The following is a 20,173-nucleotide window of genomic DNA, read 5'->3' on the forward strand; positions in this document are numbered from 1 at the left end:
CAGACCAATGTAACAGTTTTAAGAGCTTAAGAAATTTTAGATATTAGGATGTTTATCTTGATTTGGAAAAATAAAGAGCACTGTTATATAGTCCCAAAAACGCAACCTTAATAAATAAACCAAGTAGAATAAAGCAAATAAAGAAAACAAATTCCTTTCAACAATAAAAACAACTCAGTCAGGAATTTCTTTCAATTCCCACAACTTCCAAACAAACAGCAACACACCTTTGGTATACGCCAGTACTTCCACTGACTATTAAGAAACCACCGATTTTTTGCTCCCAGATGTTACACCTTTTAGACCCAGCTGAAACAGACACTTTGAAATGCTTCAGAAGTTTGCAAGCACTACCAAATAGGCCAGGATTTCTCCAGTTACAAAAGAAACATAACAGACTGCTCTGGCACTCTTCCTTTGCAGGGTGGTCACATCAGACTCAAAAAGCAGCTTGCTAACTTCCAACTAATCAGAATTCCTATTATTCTGTGAAAAATTAATTGCACTAGAAACTTGTATTAAAAATAAAAAACTTGTTGCCCACCTGTCCTCTTCACTTTTCCTAAGTAGGACTTCGTCCAGACACGTTGGACACGTATTTTTCACCACAGCTTAGTAAAAGTTTAAAAAGTATTTTGGTTTAGATGCTGAGCAACTGGAAAGAAGGCTGCATACCTTTGGATATATCTTGCCTGTCTTCTCTGCAGCTTTGACTGAATCGTATGAAGAGCCTGCAGCATCAAGGATTTTTTGCTGCCTGGCTTCCTGAAGAGCTTTCTGGGTGGGACCTTGCAACTCTTTCTTCCTTTGACGCTCAAGGCCTGCTATAAAACCAGTAAAATATTATCAGAATGCATTTTTTACTCTTCTGGAAGATATGTCTTTACTTAATATTAGCTAGACATGTGAAATTCTAAAAGAAACACTGTTTTATAAAAAGCTACTCCAGTTACTGTGCCATCTATATAAAGCATTCTATATAAAACGCTGTTTCATGTATTATTTTGGTGTGGTGTCTTTCAGCTTACCTAATAGTACTCTAGGTTTTACCCCCAAACTGTAGCAAAGGTTTTGAATCTTGCAGAACAAGAAAGACTCACAGTAAAACGGATACAATTCTTTTCTCTCGGAGCAAAAAGAAACATGCATCCTATCCAACAACTACCATCAAGGCATTATTCTGATTTACATCCTGCATTCCCTTTTGCTTCCCTGCACTTTCTCCAACCCACCTTTCAAACAAGGGATTACTTATGAATAGGTAACTCTGTAAAGAATCCTAAGGAGGTAGCAGAGCTGTAAATCATCAGAACAGACTGAAAGGAACGAGGAACAGTACAGCACACATGGACTACTGTACAACACTTCTGCCATGATCTGGCAGGACGGACACTGTTCTCCAACAGTATTTGTATGAACACATCTGAAGTCAGCCCCTCGTGATCTTGCGGCAGTATGTACATACATCTGCAGGAAAAGGAATACAATTCTGAATACTAGCAGGATCTGGACGCTTACATCCCTCCAGCTCTTTGAAAAAGCCTCAGATTGAAAAAACACGTTACAGAGCTAAAATCAGAATGAAACAAAAGTACTTCACACTATGCATTTCTAAATGCTTACTCCTGTAAAACAGTTTTAAGACCTTTGAGTTAAACTTTCAGTTAAAAGAGGAAAAAACCAAAACCAGACCCTCTCCACTCCTGAGGTAACAAAAAAAAACCCCAGATCAAAAAACCACAAAGCTTTCCCAGGTATCCAATCTCACTAAAACTGTAACTGGTAAAAAGAACAGTGCCTGGTCCAACAAAATGTCTGTATTCTCACTGCTTTAAAAGTTAAAGCTACTGTCACAGATGTCCTGAATAATAACTTTCTCTGAGGAACTGCACACTGCTATATATTGTTTTGTATGTCAAACGCTTTCTACAACACTCAGTAACCTGCCAGCACATCACTCACCGAGCATTTGGTTTGTTGGTGCTTTTGAAATACACAGACTTATAAACCAGTTATGACAGCTGAATGGCTGAAAGAGTCGGCAACCATTAAAAAAAAGAAAGAACAAATTCTAAAAAAAAGAAATTCTAAGGAACTGTTTCGATTGCACTAAGATGTCAACAGCTTGCGTTTACAGACTTCCTGTTCTGAGTGCATTGCAGATGGAAGGGGGACACAAGGTTTAAGTGCTTTAACTGGTGCATTTTAAATCTCTTTTTGCATGACCTTCTAGCAGTAATTACATTGGATCAAGAAAAGGTAAAGCACAGTTAAGAGGTTTAGCAATGAGTTAATTCAACCATGAGTAAAGAAACTCATTGAGTTCAACTTTTGAATATAATAGGGTAATAAATAAGCAGCTGCTGTTTTTGGAAAATACAAGAAATGTACTGAGCAAGTAATAGTTTTATAAAGTGTTTTTAGAACCAGCTGTTACAGCAGCATTCACTTAGGTTTACAAGCAAGCCACGATCAACACTGCTTAATTCCTTCAAGCAAAAGTGGTCTTTTTACAGAGCACCACGTAACACAGTGTCTTGCTCTGCAAGTACAGGTCCAAGTGCTCCGTTAACATACACCAATAACCTAAATTCTAACAAATCAGTTATTTCTCTTTGGTAATTAAATTCCACTATGTATTATCTTGCTACATCATCAGGGAGGACCAGATTTAAAACAAAAACAAAACCATGCAAATCTTCTCAGACAAAACATCCAATCCTTTTAAAAAACAATCTGAAGTCAAAATACAACTTTTCTTTCAGAGTTAGCTTCTGACTGAGTATAGCAGGGACAGAGACACAGGCTACAAGATGACTGAGTCCTAATCCTAACTGTTAACTAGTTCCTCTCCAACTATTAGATGTTATTCATATCAACTTTAAACAAGCAAGGCATATAGGAAATAAAAACTTGAAACTTTCAGTAATTTTTAGGACATCTAAAGAAAACTTCCTCCTGAAGGATTTGTGAACAAAGCGCCATTTGGAAAGCTAAACAGCTGTCTGGTAGTGGGACAGCAAAAACCTCCTGGTAAATAAGTTACGTGCTCTGTATTGGGGATGCTATCCTCTTCAATCGCTTGAAATGCATCAGGCTGAAAGCTGCTACATCAAAAGCCTAAGTAATAAGTCCAGAAGAGTTGCCCTAAAATTAACATTTTGTTTTTTCTACCTAGCCATTAGATAAAAATTTACAATGCAAACTCACTGTGAATACTACAAAGCTTCTTCATTATGCACTATGACTGACTCAAAAAAAAATCCAAATTAAAAACAAGCCCCCAATGGACTGCATGTGCAGGACCTCAGTGCCACTATTCAAAACCTCAAACAATTCAGCAAACCTAAAACTAATTAAAAGCTATTTTCAGTGCCTTCTAGCCAAAGGCAGCATTCCAGGTGTTGTGGAGTCATCAGGTTGTGGGACAGAAGCAGCATCAGGAGCAGTGACAGGCAAGTTCCTTCATGCTCTGCACTGCAGAGAAGGCAGACAGCTGGATAGAAAAGGCATCTGACTTTGGTACCTTGCCTGTCTGAACATTTCATCATCTTCTAACTAAAGGCTACCAATGTACTAATGCATAAAAGTCAGTCTGAAACACAGCAATTGAGAACGTGCAGCTGTAGGTCTCCTTACACCAAAGATTTGCAAGTCCAACAGCACTGGTTCCTTCCAAACTAAGAAATTCAGAGAAAAACGCAGTAAGCATTTCTCCAGTATCTACGTGCTCCTTGCTTCTCAGATTGCGTTTATGCTGTCTCAGGAGTAAGAATTCAAGAAGCAACAGAACATGTTCATCTTTAAAGAGGCAGCACAAACTATGTAAGAGACAGTATCACCCACTGAGAAACACGAGTCTGGTCTACAGAGGGCAATAAAAATTACATAGTATAAGAAGACAAAGCACTACAAAAAAATGAACTAAGTTACCACTTTATTTAAGATATGGAGCAAATTAAGGATTTTACAAGCAAGTGGGTGGCTGACGAGCTTAATAATTGTGTTGAAGTCTAAGTGACTTATTTTTTTAACATTACTATTTATAAAGTGCTCCCCTGCTTGTCACTTTTTGGTATTATAAAGTGCTCTCAAGATTTTTGGAGAATAAACAAGCACTCTGAACAGCCAGGAGTGGTTTTTAGAATCACTCAAACAACAAATAAAAGTATGTGCAAGATGAAAGAGAGACAGATGGGGCATCTGTACTATAAAACGGTAGCATGGGGGAAGAACCCAGACTATATATCCTCAAGCCAGACTATAATGAGAAGTTGAATGCTACATGCCCTAAACTAACATAAAATAAAAAGCCGATTCTCTACCTCCCTATCTGAAGTGGGATGAAAATGAGCACTGTGCTCTTCAGCAGGGCAGAGGCTTGTACTTTTAGTTGCAAGAAGATTTAAAGACTACAACAAAGCCCATTCAGTACGTACGTGTGCCTTGCTGAGGAGGCATGTACAAAAAAGGCAGAATCCAAAACCAAAAAGATACTGGGAACACTGAAGAGGTTTGCTGCCAGTACTTCAGTACCCCACTGTGTTAATCTAGAGTCTGTATTGACACAAGTTATTAGTTTAGTGGCGATTTGCTTGTATACTAAAATCATAGCTTAGCTTATGCTGGGTAAGACTTACAAAACCTTTCGCAGTTCTCCCAGAAATGAAAGCAACTATGCACTTTACTAAACAGTAGCTTGGAAAAGGAGAGGGTGTGCTCCAAGGGACTCCTCAGCAACATAAGCTGCCCACCGCTGCATGGAAACCAAGAACTAGGATGAGGGGCATCTTTCAGATAATTAGATCTCAGTCCAGCGCTCATAGCAATTCGCAACAATTTAGGAGATCAACTGCTTCAATCTACATTGGATAGAAAGGAAAAAATTAAAAGGAACATGCTGTGCTTCTAATAGGCAGGCACTCTGGACACTAGTTGAAACAACTGCATTTAGCAGTAAATAAACCATCTTTATAGTCAAGAAAATGCTTGTTAGCATCTTCACTCAACCGCACATCCAAAAAAACCCCTTTGTGGATACAATTCTGCTTCTCAGCCTTGTCTATTCTACAGGAATTTTATACAATGCAAGTAACTCCGTGAACGTGGAAACTACTGAAACTTCATTGTCAAAGGCTGGAATAACTCAGTGGCTGTTTACATTACCAGCGCAAAAGGAAGTTTGGACCTTTAACACACTGGGAAAAAACCCACAGATGAAACAGATATAAGAAATGTCCTAATTGCAACAAATGCTTCACCTGGAAGTTGTGTAACATGATGCCTGGTCACCTCTGTGTCTGAGAAATTAGGGGTTCTCTAAAATCAGATAACTGCAATCTCTGATGGGAGTTCTGCTCCTGAGTAAGGCAGGTACAGCATCCCCTGTTATCAAAAAGGGTAGAGCTCACTGGCTCCCTTTTTCATCATTTCATCTGCTTTCGGGAGTCTTTTAGAAACCTGTTTTCTCTGAGACTTCTTCCTGTAAAATGTAGCTGCAACTAGAAAATAGGTTCAAAATTATTAGTGGGAGTGATGCTCACAAAGAATGTGATAGCATAGGCTTCATTTACTTCAAAAACCAGAAGTGCTAGGTTTACTCCTGATGGAGGTAGAAAAAAACCCCAATAATTATGCATTTATTCTAAACACCAGGGAAGTAGTGTAGTACCATAGATAAAGATACTATTCCAGCAGGTATTTTATAACCTTAGCAACCTCCTGTAAAACTGAGGCACGCTAAAATAAGAGGCTGGATTTCATAACACCAGCATTTTCAAAATATTTCCAGACCACCATATGTATCTTAAAAGTGAGCTGAAAAAGAACACTTGTGTGAAGAAAGCAAAAGAGTATTAGTAGATAAAGTAACAAAATCAGCCACAAAATAGATTCTAGGATGATATCCTTCCACAGTTGCTCAGATACTGCACACTGCCATCATCAGTCTCACTGTCCTTAGTGGATACATTTTAGAATAAATATTCAAATTATAACATTGCTGCTCTATCGACAAGACAGCTGATTAAATGTTTATAGTGCAAGAATTTTTGATTTACTGTTACATGAGATTTTGAAATGCATCACAACAACAAACAACCCACAACCAGTCTGAGCTTGGCGATGGGAATAGTTTACCTTTTACAACAGGAATCTGAACTGCACATGCGGACTCTAAAGTTTTTAATGCAGCTTGCAAACCTGTAACCTAATTTAAAAAAAAAAAGAAAAAGATGACAAGAAGAAGATGTAATATAAAAACATTGCTTTTGAACATTGCTATTCACAACACTCAGCATTTATGCCTACATATTTAAGAAACAAATTCCTTCCATATTTTTTTTACTTTTCTGATTGTTGTTCCTAACTTATAAACTCTACTCCAAATTCAAGATTTTGGAAAGGCCCAGTGAAATAAAGCAACAGAGCGATAGAGTACAAGTGATCCAGAACCTTTCCAAATACTTTTACAGCTCTATTAAAACAATGCAGACCTATAGAATAAAGGGCTCTTACTATGCCATCAATTGCTAGCCACCACTATCACTGCATGGATCTCTGCCTTAATGGCACAATATGATATACAGCTTTGTCATAGGGAAACGCCACGAAATATGGTGCTCTGTGTTTCCAGAAAAAGTGTACAGTTCATAACAGGTTCCTGAAATTTCACGGCATGGAAATTGTGCTATGTTTTGTTCTGATTCAGCATAACTGTATATAAGTGCCTTTTCCTTTTCTACAGAACATTTTTTTTTTACTTCTTGAAATTTCAAACATATAATTCTCAGTCTTTTAAAAGTAAGCCCCTAGGTGACCCGAGAAAAATCGAAGGGAGAGGAAAGGCGGAAATGAGAGATGAGGACTATTAGTGGAGTGCAAGCATGATAAATTCCTTTCACGTTACCTACATATAATGGATGCTACAGCTGAAATGCAATGCATTTTGAGAGGTTCTTTCCTTTCTTTCCATTTTTTAGTGCAAACAACCTATTGGTTAAACACATGTAAGATAATTTTCTGTTCTTCATCCATCCTATCTGTGGTTATAGTACTTCCTGCTAAGGGGGCAGAATATCTTGTATACTAACCTTTACATCAGATAAGATTATAGGATTAAAATACTACTCTGGTCTTGCACTCACGAACAGAAAAACTGATATCTTAACGAATTTTTTCCTAAACTAGCAGGTTATTCCTGGATATATGTAGGAAAAAATAAAATAAAATTGTAATACAGAAAGTTAAAATAAGATGTTTGTAAAGGCATAAATGGAATCATCTGAATCTGCGGCAATATCATACTTTATCTTAAACTGTGGACACTGAAAATAACAAGGTCTGCATTTTGCTGACTCACATAGAGCAGCGCTATGCAAGCACAGACTAAGAACTACTACTCTGTGGCACTAAGTTTCCTGCACTTTCAAGATCAAAATTTCACCAAATACCACGAAACTCACTAAAACATTCCACTTCAAACTACTGCATAAGTGAGTTGCTTTAACAGAAATATCCTGTATATTTACCAAATAAAGCCCAAAAGCATCCTTACAGCTTTGCAAGTGGTGTTCACCATAGTTTTACCTGCCCAACTGCTCTGGCTCTCTCCAAACTAGTTAACATTTTCTGTCTCAGAGCAGTCTGGTATTTTTCAGTCAGCTGCTTCAGCACTGGTTCATACGATGCATAATGTGCCTTCAGCCTGTGAACAAGAAGAGAAGAAGTGACTCCTCAAAGGTAAGTTAAATCTGAAATTTATGTCTGCGTAAACATTTTCCCTCCCCAAAGAAAAGAATAAAAGTGCCTCAATACAGGGGAGACAGCAAAGGCATTTAGTGTTTAACGACTCAACTGGAATACCAGAAGAAAACAAACAACAGTAAGACCAAAAAGAGGATTCATAGTTAATTTAGTCATATCTTTTAAAACAAGCCATCCCATTTTGACCTGTTCTTAATCCTTCATATACATCCTGCAAATCAATTTTTGTTAATTTCTGTGTTCTTGCAGATGAATGATATTTCCTTGGAAGAAAGAATTACAGCTATTCTCCAACTACCAACTAAGATCCTGACAGAGACAAAACAGTTGTAATATGATTACTATTTCTTTCTTCGCTACACATTACATTTATAATACCTAACTACTTTAATTCTTCAGACCAACTAGAAGTCAGATATATAATCTCTCAAGCGAAACACATGACACTAACAGCTTCAAAAATACCGCATTTTGCAAAAAGCTGACAGGGGGTAAGTCAGTGAATAGTGTTCTCTTGCATTAGTACATATGAATTTCAAGGATAAAGACGTAGAACATGTAGCTGCTCTTACAGGCATTGATTGATAACAATATTGACAAAATTTTATGAATTAGTTGAAGCTGCAGATGTCAGCCACTTCTCAACATTATTTTAAAACAAGTTCCAGCATAACATGTGCAAAGAAGAGATTCTAAACTCAGCTCTTTCACCTGAGCACTGATTTTCACATGAACAATACAAAAGCTCTACTAATGGAGGCAAACTAGCACAACAGTTAATAGAAAACTTACAGAATTCCCGAATGACAAAATTACAGAATTAAGTATGAATTATTATGACTCAGTACCTATGGACTAGTCTGGGCTTATTTGCAACCAAAGCAATGCAGCAAGTGTCATCTGGAAAGTTCAACATGTATAAGGACAGAAGATAGTAGCTATGGGAATCATGAACACAAAGGTCCTTGAACCCAGCGTGGTATCAATTGCCCTTAAAATGGACAAAGGAACTAAACTCAGAAATCACTATACAGTTACGGGGAAAGATCTGGGTAAAAGAAAAACTCATTTGTATTTTTAACTTTTAGAAATAATATGCACTTAATAATGTCACATCAAACCACGGAAAATGTACCAAAAATACCTAAGAAATTGTTTACGAGACATGGCAGATGGTCAGGTGGAACTGCTACTTACCAGGACATGAACTAAATGCAGCTAGTTTTACTTAAGTGCTTTAAATTCCACAACATTAGCATCTTCAATTATCGCCTGGTAAAGAGCTATCTTTAACGCTACATGTACAGTAATATAAATGGCTTTTTACCTTTCAATGTCACAAATAAGCCTGTTTTTCTCTTGGACCACTCGCTTATGATGCATTTGATGGAAGTCACGTTCTTTCTGCATTTTCAGAAAAGCCTCTTTTGCTTTGCTATATGTAAACAGAAAGAAATATTAGTCTCGTCCTATTAATTGCTCATCAAGGTATGCTGAATAGCTGCAGAATTAATTTTCTGATATGCATGTGCCTACTGCACCCAAGTTGGAAACTTCTGGTAGTACACCCTGTGGTGCTGAACACGTACTGTTGAGGGGGTTTTTTCTGCCAGTTGATACACAAAACCATGGGCACTCTTCACCTTCCCTCAGGTCCTTTGGATAGAATCCATAAGGACACTGGCATTATAAATCTCAGAGTTGAGGAAAACCTTATTTCAAGCACAAAGGTGAAATATTCAAATTACAGGTAATTAGAAAACAATACTGTTGAGAGTTAAATTCTTCGTGCAATCACATTGCAATACTGATTTTCTAATACCTACAGCACATCTGGAGCCAAACATAATGGTACATGCTAGAAGGACACACAGAAGGATAACTATTGTTGCCTTGAAAACACATTCATTTAGAGAGCTTCTGGAAAAAATTGTGCTATAAGTGCTATGCTCCATTCAATCACTTTTGCAGCCTGTCTCCAGGTATCCCTTTTATGTGATAGTAGGAAGGAAAACTTCAAAATTAATTGCATACATATTGTAATATAATGATAACCTATTATTCTCTAAGTCTTTCATGGGCACCCCATTGTCGTGGGGAAAGAGCTTGCGTGACCGTGTGAGGTTGAGAGCTGTGCTGGTGGTGGCATATGCCTCCGGTGGGGTCTCCCAAGCCAGACAGGTCTCAACTGAAGGGTCAGACAAAGTGTGTCCACGGGCAGGATGGGCTCACTAGCCTTCAGGCAGCCATCCTAGGAGAAGGACAACTCTGACTCCAAACCCGGGCAGATGGAGCTCGTTTAGCCTTGTAAGGCATCCATCATCTAAGAGAAGGATACTCTAACCAAACTGATGACCTGAGGACTTCGCTGTCACCATCCAAGCTCGCTAGGCCCTGGCAGATGAACCTCAGGTGTAAAGGGTGGAGCCAGTTCCGTGCACGCTGCGCCTCACCTAAAAAATCCACTGTGCGGGCCCAAAGGGTGCACTCATCACTTGCACCGAGCATGGCAAAAACCCTTCCCAAATCTTCATTCGCGAAGCCAAGCTATGAGGATGACGATTATTCTCTAAGCACATTCTACACAGTCATGGGACACTCTGAGATACTTTGCTCCATGAACATTAAAAAAAAAATCCTCTGTATAAATTCTGTACACTTCCTCCTTGCCTTTACTGATAGGGGTTTGAAAGGCAAGATTAGAAGATGAATTGTTTAATTGCAAAGGAAGCTCAAAATTACCCTGTGCAGGAATTAGATACTTGCTCTTTGGAAAAGCAAAGCTCATTTCCTCTCCAACAGGAGCTGAAGGGTTAGGAGAACCATTATGACAGTGGAGTATCACAGGTCCAGGAAGAAGACCCATAGTTGCCAGTGCATTACATTTACTTGTACAAATATTTTATATTTGCTATATATGCACTTGCGGTATTTATCACCTACACAGACTGCCATATTTGTGTGTGTACATTTATACATGAATTGTTGCTTGTAGCAGGAACAGTTAGAAAGACATGAAAAGAACAGTGAATTAATGCCCCTCTGTGTCAGTCAAAGCTGAGAAAAAGCTGACAGGGAAATGAAAACAGGCAGGGCTGCTCCTGCATCAATCCTGTGAGAAAGTCAATGGAGCTGTGGACACACATAGCTGCGGGTCTGCATGGGCACCACTGCCAGAAGTTGAGGAACAGAATAACTTAGGATAGGGCTACTGGGATACAAAGTACAGATTAATGATTCTGCTCAAGTTCCTACGAACACTGAAACATTTGAGAGGTAAATGAATCAGCAGTCTCAGGATAGTTCTGTTCAATTCCGTCATGACATCACTCACAAAATCTGACTTGCCATAAGGGCTTGAATACAAAACCTGCCCCTTCAGAGCTAAGCAGACAGCTTGTTCTAAGAATAAAATATGTTGCTACAGTCATGGCAAAGCCAATATCTATTTCTTTTAGTTAAGATATATGTCAAAGGTTTAAATGGAGAAACCTGCAGTCTTTCTCAAGCAAGTAGTTTCATAAGAACAGCAGAAGAGGACCGGGGCCAATAAATCCAAGCAGGGATTTTCAAAGGAAAGTTCCTTGTCCTGTTCTCACTGAATTTCAGTGGGATTTCATGACTCAAGATGCTGCAAGTTGTAGCCCTAAAATTTTAATTGAATTAAAAGTTTCAAAAAACATGCTTTTCCTCTATCTAGTTAATATAGCATTTAGCAGCAACGATGCTAAATATACCAAGTAAACAGATGCATTTAAATATGGTGCACAACACAAAAAGTGTGCACTTTATCTTTTTTCATGGTATAAGTGGTGAAATATGTGCAAGAATGGTTAGATTTTGGCACAGAAATAGGAGATCAGCTGAGGATTTTATTGCTGGTGATAGCACTAACAGAAATAATAAATGATTTCCAGGATTGTATTACATTTTGACTGTTACTGTGGCTTTATATTTGTAAGCATGATTTCAAAAATCAGGACAGAAAGATACCTGCAAATGTTTAAAATTCTAAGTGATGTTTGTGAACTCATAAACCTCAAACAAAAGCTGTACACAACTTTCATTCCAGCTACCTAATAAATTCCTAAATGTTTAAAGAACTTAAAAATACCACAGTGAGCAGTCCCTGTGATTAACACAATCTTAAACCTAACACACCATTATGTTGTCTACCTACACATTTAAATACGAGGCAATACAAAAGGTCTGGCCATAAGAAAACACCAAAATATAGGGGATGCAAGCTATTTTAAATCAACAGACAGGCAGACTCTTTAGGCTGCTATGAAATTACAATCTATTATTCAACCCAAGCAAATACTACTAGAATATTAACTGCTTGAATGAAATAACGACTGAAGAAAAGGAATTAAAATTAACTAGTCTCCTAGTTAATTATCTTCCAGATACTTGATTTTAAAATTTTTCTTGCATATTGGAAAAAATATCTATGATTCCATCAGAGAAATACTGCAGCAGATAATATCCCTTACCAATCAATCAGGGCTCAACTGTAGCCTTCAAGATAAAAGGAAGAGAAAAGGAACATACTTACAGTATACTTTGGCAAACCAACGTCCAATTAGTTTTGATTTCTATCACAACACACTGTCTGCTTTTAGAAATCATTTAACTAAAGATGAGTAGTGTATGTAAACCTTGAAGTCATAGCTAGCACTAGCTTTGGAGTAAAAGAATTACACTGCTCTTTTAACATATGCATTCAGGGATTTTGTTACATCTTGAGATGCCTTCAGACATTGGACAACCTATTAAAATTACATACTCATTGTATACAGAAAATGAGGGCAATTGTGATTTTCTCTTTAAACAATCAAATGCCACAGTGAAATGTAACCAACAACCTGTAATCTACTCTATTTGCCCACCTGCTTGCCACATGATCATGTAAATATATTAAAATACCCAAAATACAAACACAGTGAGCTTCTAGACACTGAATCTCTTCCACCAATTGCTAAACAACATTAAAGCTCCTGCTTGCAATTTATTCTGGGCACCCCTACTGCTTAAGTCCCAAATAACAGCTCTTTTCTCTAAGATGGCTGTCAAAAGTACCAAACTCACGAATATCAAATGTCATTAAAAGCTTTCTTCAAATACACTTCACAGCACTGTATCTCACAATGAAAGTTTTCTGACTGATCCTCAGAGCAAAATATGAGACTTTCCTTGCTCAAAAACCCTTGATTTCTAACCAGTGAAATCAGCATCTCTTCAGTGCTCTAGGGCATTCTGTTTTCACTGTAAGCTGGTGAATTCTCTCTCAATACCTGAAAACTCAAGTTGTTACCTCCAGGTAATTTCGACTCCTGCTGGAATATCTGCTTTATCATAGCAAGGGTACCAATTCCAGTTATTGGATGTACAAACAAGAAAAAATGCTGTTAACACACACTACAGTAAGGGATTTGATATAGAGTATTGTGATCAGGGTTTATCCAAGAGACACAAAAGGACACGGTAATTCTTGGTACATACAGCAGAAATGCTCAATTTCACCCATTATTCCAGGAACAGCACACTGCTTTAGTTGACAAATTATTCAAAACAAAATAAGTGAAATGAATGTCACAGAAGTGCTGAACTTCACATTAGGATCAGTGAAAACTTTGAAAGATATTTGAAATAAAAAGGTTAAAAATAAAGCACAAACCAAGTTTCACACCTACATATACTCGATTCTAATAAAGAAGAAAGACTATGAAAATAAAGCTCTCCCTACAAGTAGAGAAAGGAGGACTAATTACTAGTGTTTTAACAAGGTACATGCAGAACAAGCGCAGTATTTAACGCCAAGTATCAATGAACAGAATTTACCCGTTTCTAACATGTGATACAGAACTGCCCTACACCTCGCTGCCCTCTCTGGAATACCAGACAGGTGACGTGACTCACTGGCTTACCCCAGAGCACTGCTCTTCCAGGTTTCCTCAAACACCAGAATGTGAAAAAGCACAGTTCACTGATTCGTTCAGTTTATCACAGTTCACTTCAGTGAGTGCTGGGAGTTTTATTTAACGAATCGCCTGTAGGAACCCAGCATATTGGCATTGTCCTTTCCCTCTGCTACTTTTTTCGTGTTGCACGTTATGTCACCTTTCAGCCTCTTAACTAGGCATCTATCCTCTACAGAGGATATAGATATCCTTATGGGAAAACCCCAACGCATTCTTGACCATGGTGAAATGGTTTTGAGCTTTACATTCTTTAACGGTCATGTAGCAATACAACAAACCCAGGAAAACTTGTCAAGGGATAATCCACTCAGATTATCTTTATGTTATCTCAGATTATTATTATGTTATCTCTGTTATCTCAGATTATTATTATGTTATGTGTTGTATGGGAGGCAGGTAGAAAGGAGAGCCTTTTAAAACCACTGCTGACAATAATAACTTTCAGAAAGGCCAGGTCTTGTCTTTTCTTTTACTATGCATTACTGCTTCCTACACTCCCACTCAAATGAGGTACAATCAACTACCCACTGGCCAAAGAAGCTACAGATTAAAACAAAGGATATTTTTGGTATGGCCCATCTCCCAGTGCAATAGTATACTTAGACTGTGCAATACTTGATCATTAAAGCTGTTTACTAAATTTATTAATTTATTATTAGTTTAATTTAAAATGTGATGAATCAGTAGCATTGGAAACTAATTTATCATTATTATCAGCAGCAATGATTATTTAAGATCTAAGTATCTATTTTTCATACAAAGGAACAGTCAAAATGGAAATGAGTAGCTTGAACAATCTTCAGAAAAATCAAGGAGATGGCGTTACAGCTCCGTATGTTAACACTATGCACTGGCAAAATTGATAAGAGCGCGTTAGTCAGTCCCAGGGTAAGTTCCAATGAACACACACATATGCAGACGTACCATTTTGCAGAAAAGGCTATGTTACGTGTAGCTCATGATTGCATCTCTCCATTATATAGGCTAAATATTTTAACTCACTCATGGCTGAAATAGAACTGACCCGTAAAATCCACTCCTATAATGTACACACAAGTATAATTGATGATGGCAGTTTACTGACATTCCATTCACCACTAGGGCCAGAGTGATAGATTTTTTTCAATTAAAAAAATGAAGAGTAAGTGTATACTGATTTTTTCCTACGTTGATATTTTGTCACAGCTGTAATTTATAGTGCTGTATTTTAACACAAAATACACAGACCCATTTGTTTTTTAGTTCTACATAGTATACTCCCATTATTCTTTGTAGTAACTTTCTGCGATTACTGAATATTGAAAACTACTTTCTATAGCCCAGTAAATACAAGTAAAAGAAACTAAGATTTAAGTTTCTAATAGAGCTCAGAGAAACTTGAACTTTAATTATAAATATCACCTAGAAGTAAAAATACATGCAGCCAGCATAACTAAAACATATTTCCAGTAAGAACTTGGGTTTACTTTATCTAGCCATTTACTACTGTTTATCAAAGTCTCATTAAAACCAAACAACATACTTTGCAGCAAGTTTATAGTTTTCTAAATCTTTCCTCAAAAGCATATTCTCCTCTTCAAGTTGCTGGTTGCGAGTACACACAGTTGGAACCAATCCAGCATCCTTGGCTCTGAATACACCTCTCTGTATGAGTTCATACCTAGCAGAAAAGAAACAGATATTTTATTCCATGTTTCCTTTTTCTCCTTTCATTGATGTCTCCCTTCTCATGCTAGCATTCACCAAAGATATACACTAGACATATACTACATTCTAGTACAGTAGTATATATCTTAGCTGAATCACCAAGATATTTATCATCAAGACATTTACCTTTCATGATCGTTATCAATTAACAACACTACTAGCCCACCACAATGTGTTCTAGTTTACTGCTTTTCATTCTAAAATGTATTATTGTTCGTAATAGTCAAAGATGTCCTGTATAACACCGTACTTCAATTTAAACAATTGTTCTTTTCCTTCCTTTCTTCCAAAAAGCTTAAATAAAAGGCTGAAAAAATTTCTTGTTCAAGTAACATTCACAAATACTCCCAGTCCTTTTTATCTCGTATGCTCAAATACATACATGATTTTTGAGGACTCAAATATGTGACAAAGCTGCAAATAACCTGGATGAATGTTTCCATAATACAGAGCTCACCTAGAGAAATTTCTGCATTCCTTCATGTTTACTTCTGTTGCCCCTTCTTATTTAATTAAATTTACCAATATTTATCTATTTTACCAGCCCCTGAGAAGACAGGATTTTGTGGTGCATAAACCTGAAGGCTGCTTTAGTTAAATACTTGTACAGATTTACTTTTACATTTTGAAAAGTAAGAAGAGAATCTGTAGCAGCATATAATGCTGTGTAGCAACCTAAGAATCTCTACAGCCCCTGGCAATAAAGTCTCCTCAGTCAGTTTGCTATCTTTAAGGACCATCCATCTTTTGGTAGGATGTCAGTGAAAGTGAAGAATACGCTAACAGGCAGTAAAAAGGACTCAGGCAGTGACACTTCATTTTAGGCTTAATTTAAGGGCATTTAAATACAGAGTAACTGAAAGTACTTAAGTACCTTCTACATGAAAAAAGAGAGTGGTGACATTAGAAAGGATTCAGAAAAGCTAATTTTCATCAACAAAATGCAACTGTCACTACATAAAATAAATGCTTTTGCAGAATCATGCTTGTTCAAGGAGTGATAAGCTATCTGTATTTGTCAAAGAATTTCAAAAGACATCAAGATCCAAGTCTACTGTACAAGTGTAAGATGCTTCTGCGCACACAGATGTTGCAGAGGTGATTCCAGAACCCAGTACATGTATATACAAACCAGCTACTTCATCTACTTCAGATAAAGACTATAGCCCCACAATCATCTTCCCTGCTGATCTTCACAGAATGGTTTGGGGGTTCATTTTCTTTTTTTTTTTTTTTTTTTAAACTTTTGAAAAATCTTGGCTGCTGCTGGAAGATGTTCTGGGTGACAGCTCACTAGAAGGAGTAGCACAAACATTATTTGCCTTCTCAGGTGAAAAATATTTGGATCTGGGCATCACTGCTTTCCAAGTACATGGAAGTATGAAAAGAACAGCATTTAGTATAACTTTCATCTCTGTTGTTATCTCCTGCACTTGGACACAAGCAGTAGATTTGAACCTTGAAGACAGTAAGCACAACATTCCTACATCAATAAAACATGCTGCAGAAACAAAAAGTGGTTGTAGAATAAGGAGTTTTTACTTGACACACAACTTAAATTCTTCCAAGAAAATCAAGGGGAATGTTAAAATCTTGTGTCTGAACTACTTCCTACAGTCAGCTGTTTATGTGTGTACTGGGGATACTTCTAGGAATGCTCATCCCTATGAATTAAGCCGTTACTCCCATTCGCCAGCAGCAGATAAAAGGTTTTTGAAAAGTTAAACTGAACACGTCCAAAGCAAAATTCTTTCTATCATCATTTTCTTTAAGCAAATTACAGTAGCAATAGGCTTTAATACTAAGACAAAAGCTTAGTAGGTTTCCTGGTTTGTTTGTTTCTTTTTTTCCCTTCAAATAAACATTGAGTGATATGCAAGTACAATTCCTATTGGTAATATTGCAAACAGGGGCACGTCTCATTGCAGATGATCACAACTCTACGTACTCCTTTATTTGCCAGAAAAATTCCCCACTGAATGCCTTAAGTACACCTCATGAAAATCATCAAATGTCTGCACAAAGACACAGACAGGGATAATTGATGAACTCAGCCTCCAGCAGAGCTAAGAACTCCGCAAGACAATTTTAATGAAATACAATTAATACCAATAAATTCACTATGCCCTTGTCTAAGAACTCTACTACAACTGAAAGCTTTTGTGCACACAGCAGAAATGGAATAGAAAACCACACAACAAAATTGCATTGTGAAATCTCATTATCCTTCATCACCCTAGTGCTGTAAAACTTGCAGGACTCCTCCATACCCAGCTGACTGCCACACAGCTACTGTTCTCACCTCGTTCCATCACAGAAGGGAACTATGATGAAAATTAAATTAGTTAGTTCCATGCACACATGGGTATTTTTCTACACTTTTCAGAACAACTGAGTTATTCTTGACTCGCTATTTAAATTAATCAAGAATCTGGAAACCTAAGGAACAGATGGTCAGCTATGATTTTATGATCAAATTCCAGGGCAGGCTGGGCATTATTGCTCTATCCATGACATTGAATTCAAGTTTCTAAGAGTTCTAATGGAAGCAGGTTGCAATAAACAAACCAGTATGTACCTAAGGATAATCCTTTAACCAAGGGATAACTCTCCTAGAGAAGCAGTCAGGGATTAAAATTTCAAGTTTTAGCTTTTACAGGAACTTCGTACTGAAAGTTATCATTCTAATCAATAACCTCTTTAACAGTTGCAACAGAAGGCTGGGAAAGAAATGAGCAGAGAAATAAAGCACCTTTTTGCCCTAGTGTACTCCTCCAATCTATTACAGCATATAAATACAAAATTTACATCATCATGTTATGCTTGTTATGTAGGCCAGAAAGTAGGTACATCCATAAGGAGTTTTGAAAATCAAGTTTGATGTTACTTCACTTGTGTTCTGAGCCAGTATGCATCCAAAAACTGAATCTGTTTCAGTGTGATGCTGTCCTGGAACTGGCGACCCTCCTTTCTCTCACGATTTATGAGTTCAGAGCACATTATACCTTAATGTGACCATATCATTTCCATGCCAAAGTGGACATAGAGCAGAGGAAACTTAGGTCTGCCTGAAATAAGGAGATTGTGTCCACTGTCTTCAGGGAGCTGCAACATGGGGGATCACAACCTATATGTTTTCTTCACTCTGCAAAAAGGCATTTCTTTGTAATAAGTCTACTTTTATGCTCAGGGAGGACACAGCAGCATTGCTGCATGTGCCTGGTTATACACACCCCAAGCAACATTTGCAAGGCATACACAAGTCAGAGCTTTTAACCTTGCTTGCTCATGTCAGTTTATTCATAATTTTAATCACAAACAGAAAAGAATTTTCAACTCATGTTTCCTTAATTAGTCTCCAGCTCTCCTTTTACTCACAAGTGGAAACACCACCAGGTCTCCAGGAACACTTACTCAGAGATTACCAGCCCAATGAGTGCACTAACTAATCACAGCAATAGTTCTGTGCATATGTGTGAACCATGAATGATTAATCTGCTCATTCGACTGGCAACGTGCTGCCAAGCATCAGCGAGCTCTTTGGGATTAGGGGGTATAGACTGCCAGATGCATGAATTTACAGTTGATCAGCCCTTGCACTTCATAATCCAAAACTGTCAATCTGGTATCTCTAATTAGCAACAAAAGCACTAAAGTCTTGTATGGCAGAGGAATAGAAAACTTAATGGAAAATAAGATATTCTAAAAACAGTCTAATTTTAAGTTCCTTAAAGTATAACTGGAAGAAAAAACTGTATGTGCAAAAAAACCTACATAAGTCAAAAAAATCACTATAAGTGTGATAAAATTATACATTACTTAATAGAAAAAGAGCAGGTTTGGCTTAAAATAAAACAAATCACAGCATTTTATACAGCTGGAAAGAGTAACAGAATGTTTTCTCAAACTCTGAAATAAACACAGATAATTTGGTCCAATTTAAGTGACCTTTAGATCTCAGACAATTATTTCAAAGGAAGTCTTTTGATATATTTTCCCTGTGTTAATTTCTCATTTTAAATTCCATTAGTACTTGATCACCACAGCAGGAGAGCAAGAGCATCATCCCAATACTTAATGAGGAACCTAAGTACACTAATCTGCTCTCACTTTCATTAATATTGTAAATTATCTATTTCAAACCAACAGGAAACATTTTGAAATAAGGTATTAACGCAGAAAAAAGTCTCAATACAGTAAGATTAGATCCTGACATGCTGAGCTCATTTGTAATGCTACTGGAATTAAAAATGTTACCTATAGAGAAAAAAAAATATATGTGTAGCTGAGGATTTACAAGATAAGGCCTGCTAAGACCTGCACTTCATCTGTTAAAAAGCAATTTGAATTTTGCCATTGATATAAATTCAGACTCTAAGTGCTTCAAAAAAATCAGTAGTTTCATAAAAAGGTCACTATTTATATCTGTCTAGTATTAATTATCTTTTAGCATAAAAACGATTAAACTTCAAACTTAATGCTATTCATATCAGTTCTTTTACTGAAAATGAATACAGAATTATAGCGCTCCTCCTCTAAGGAATCATTTAAGTCACATTGTTACGCTATCAAAAAGCGGATCACTATTAATTTCAAAGGCAACGCCTGATTGGCGAGCTCTACACTAACAAGACCAGAGCCTTGCAAATGACAGCTGCAATTCCCCATTAGAGACCGGTGCTAAGAAAATTTAAAACCTTTAAGGCTTTTGTAGGGAA

General features: G+C 37.2%; 1 protein-coding gene across 1 annotated transcript in view; it reads right to left on the minus strand.

Annotated features, from left to right (window-relative positions):
- Window positions 1-675: 675 nt before the first annotated feature.
- Window positions 676-20,173, minus strand: part of SPAG16 (sperm associated antigen 16) — a gene marked incomplete at its 3' end in the record, with an annotated part of 28,088 nt that continues 8,590 nt past the window's right edge. The window contains exons 4-8 of the mRNA XM_010142221.1: window positions 15,271-15,408; window positions 9,092-9,199; window positions 7,588-7,705; window positions 6,139-6,208; window positions 676-824 (exon numbers count right to left, since the gene is read on the minus strand). Coding sequence (XP_010140523.1) covers window positions 676-824; window positions 6,139-6,208; window positions 7,588-7,705; window positions 9,092-9,199; window positions 15,271-15,408 — 583 coding nt within the window. The remainder of the gene's footprint in view (window positions 825-6,138; window positions 6,209-7,587; window positions 7,706-9,091; window positions 9,200-15,270; window positions 15,409-20,173) is intronic.

The sequence above is a fragment of the Buceros rhinoceros genome, unplaced genomic scaffold, assembly GCF_000710305.1.
Source record: "Buceros rhinoceros silvestris isolate BGI_N320 unplaced genomic scaffold, ASM71030v1 scaffold598, whole genome shotgun sequence".
NCBI classification, from domain to species: Eukaryota; Metazoa; Chordata; class Aves; order Bucerotiformes; family Bucerotidae; genus Buceros; species Buceros rhinoceros.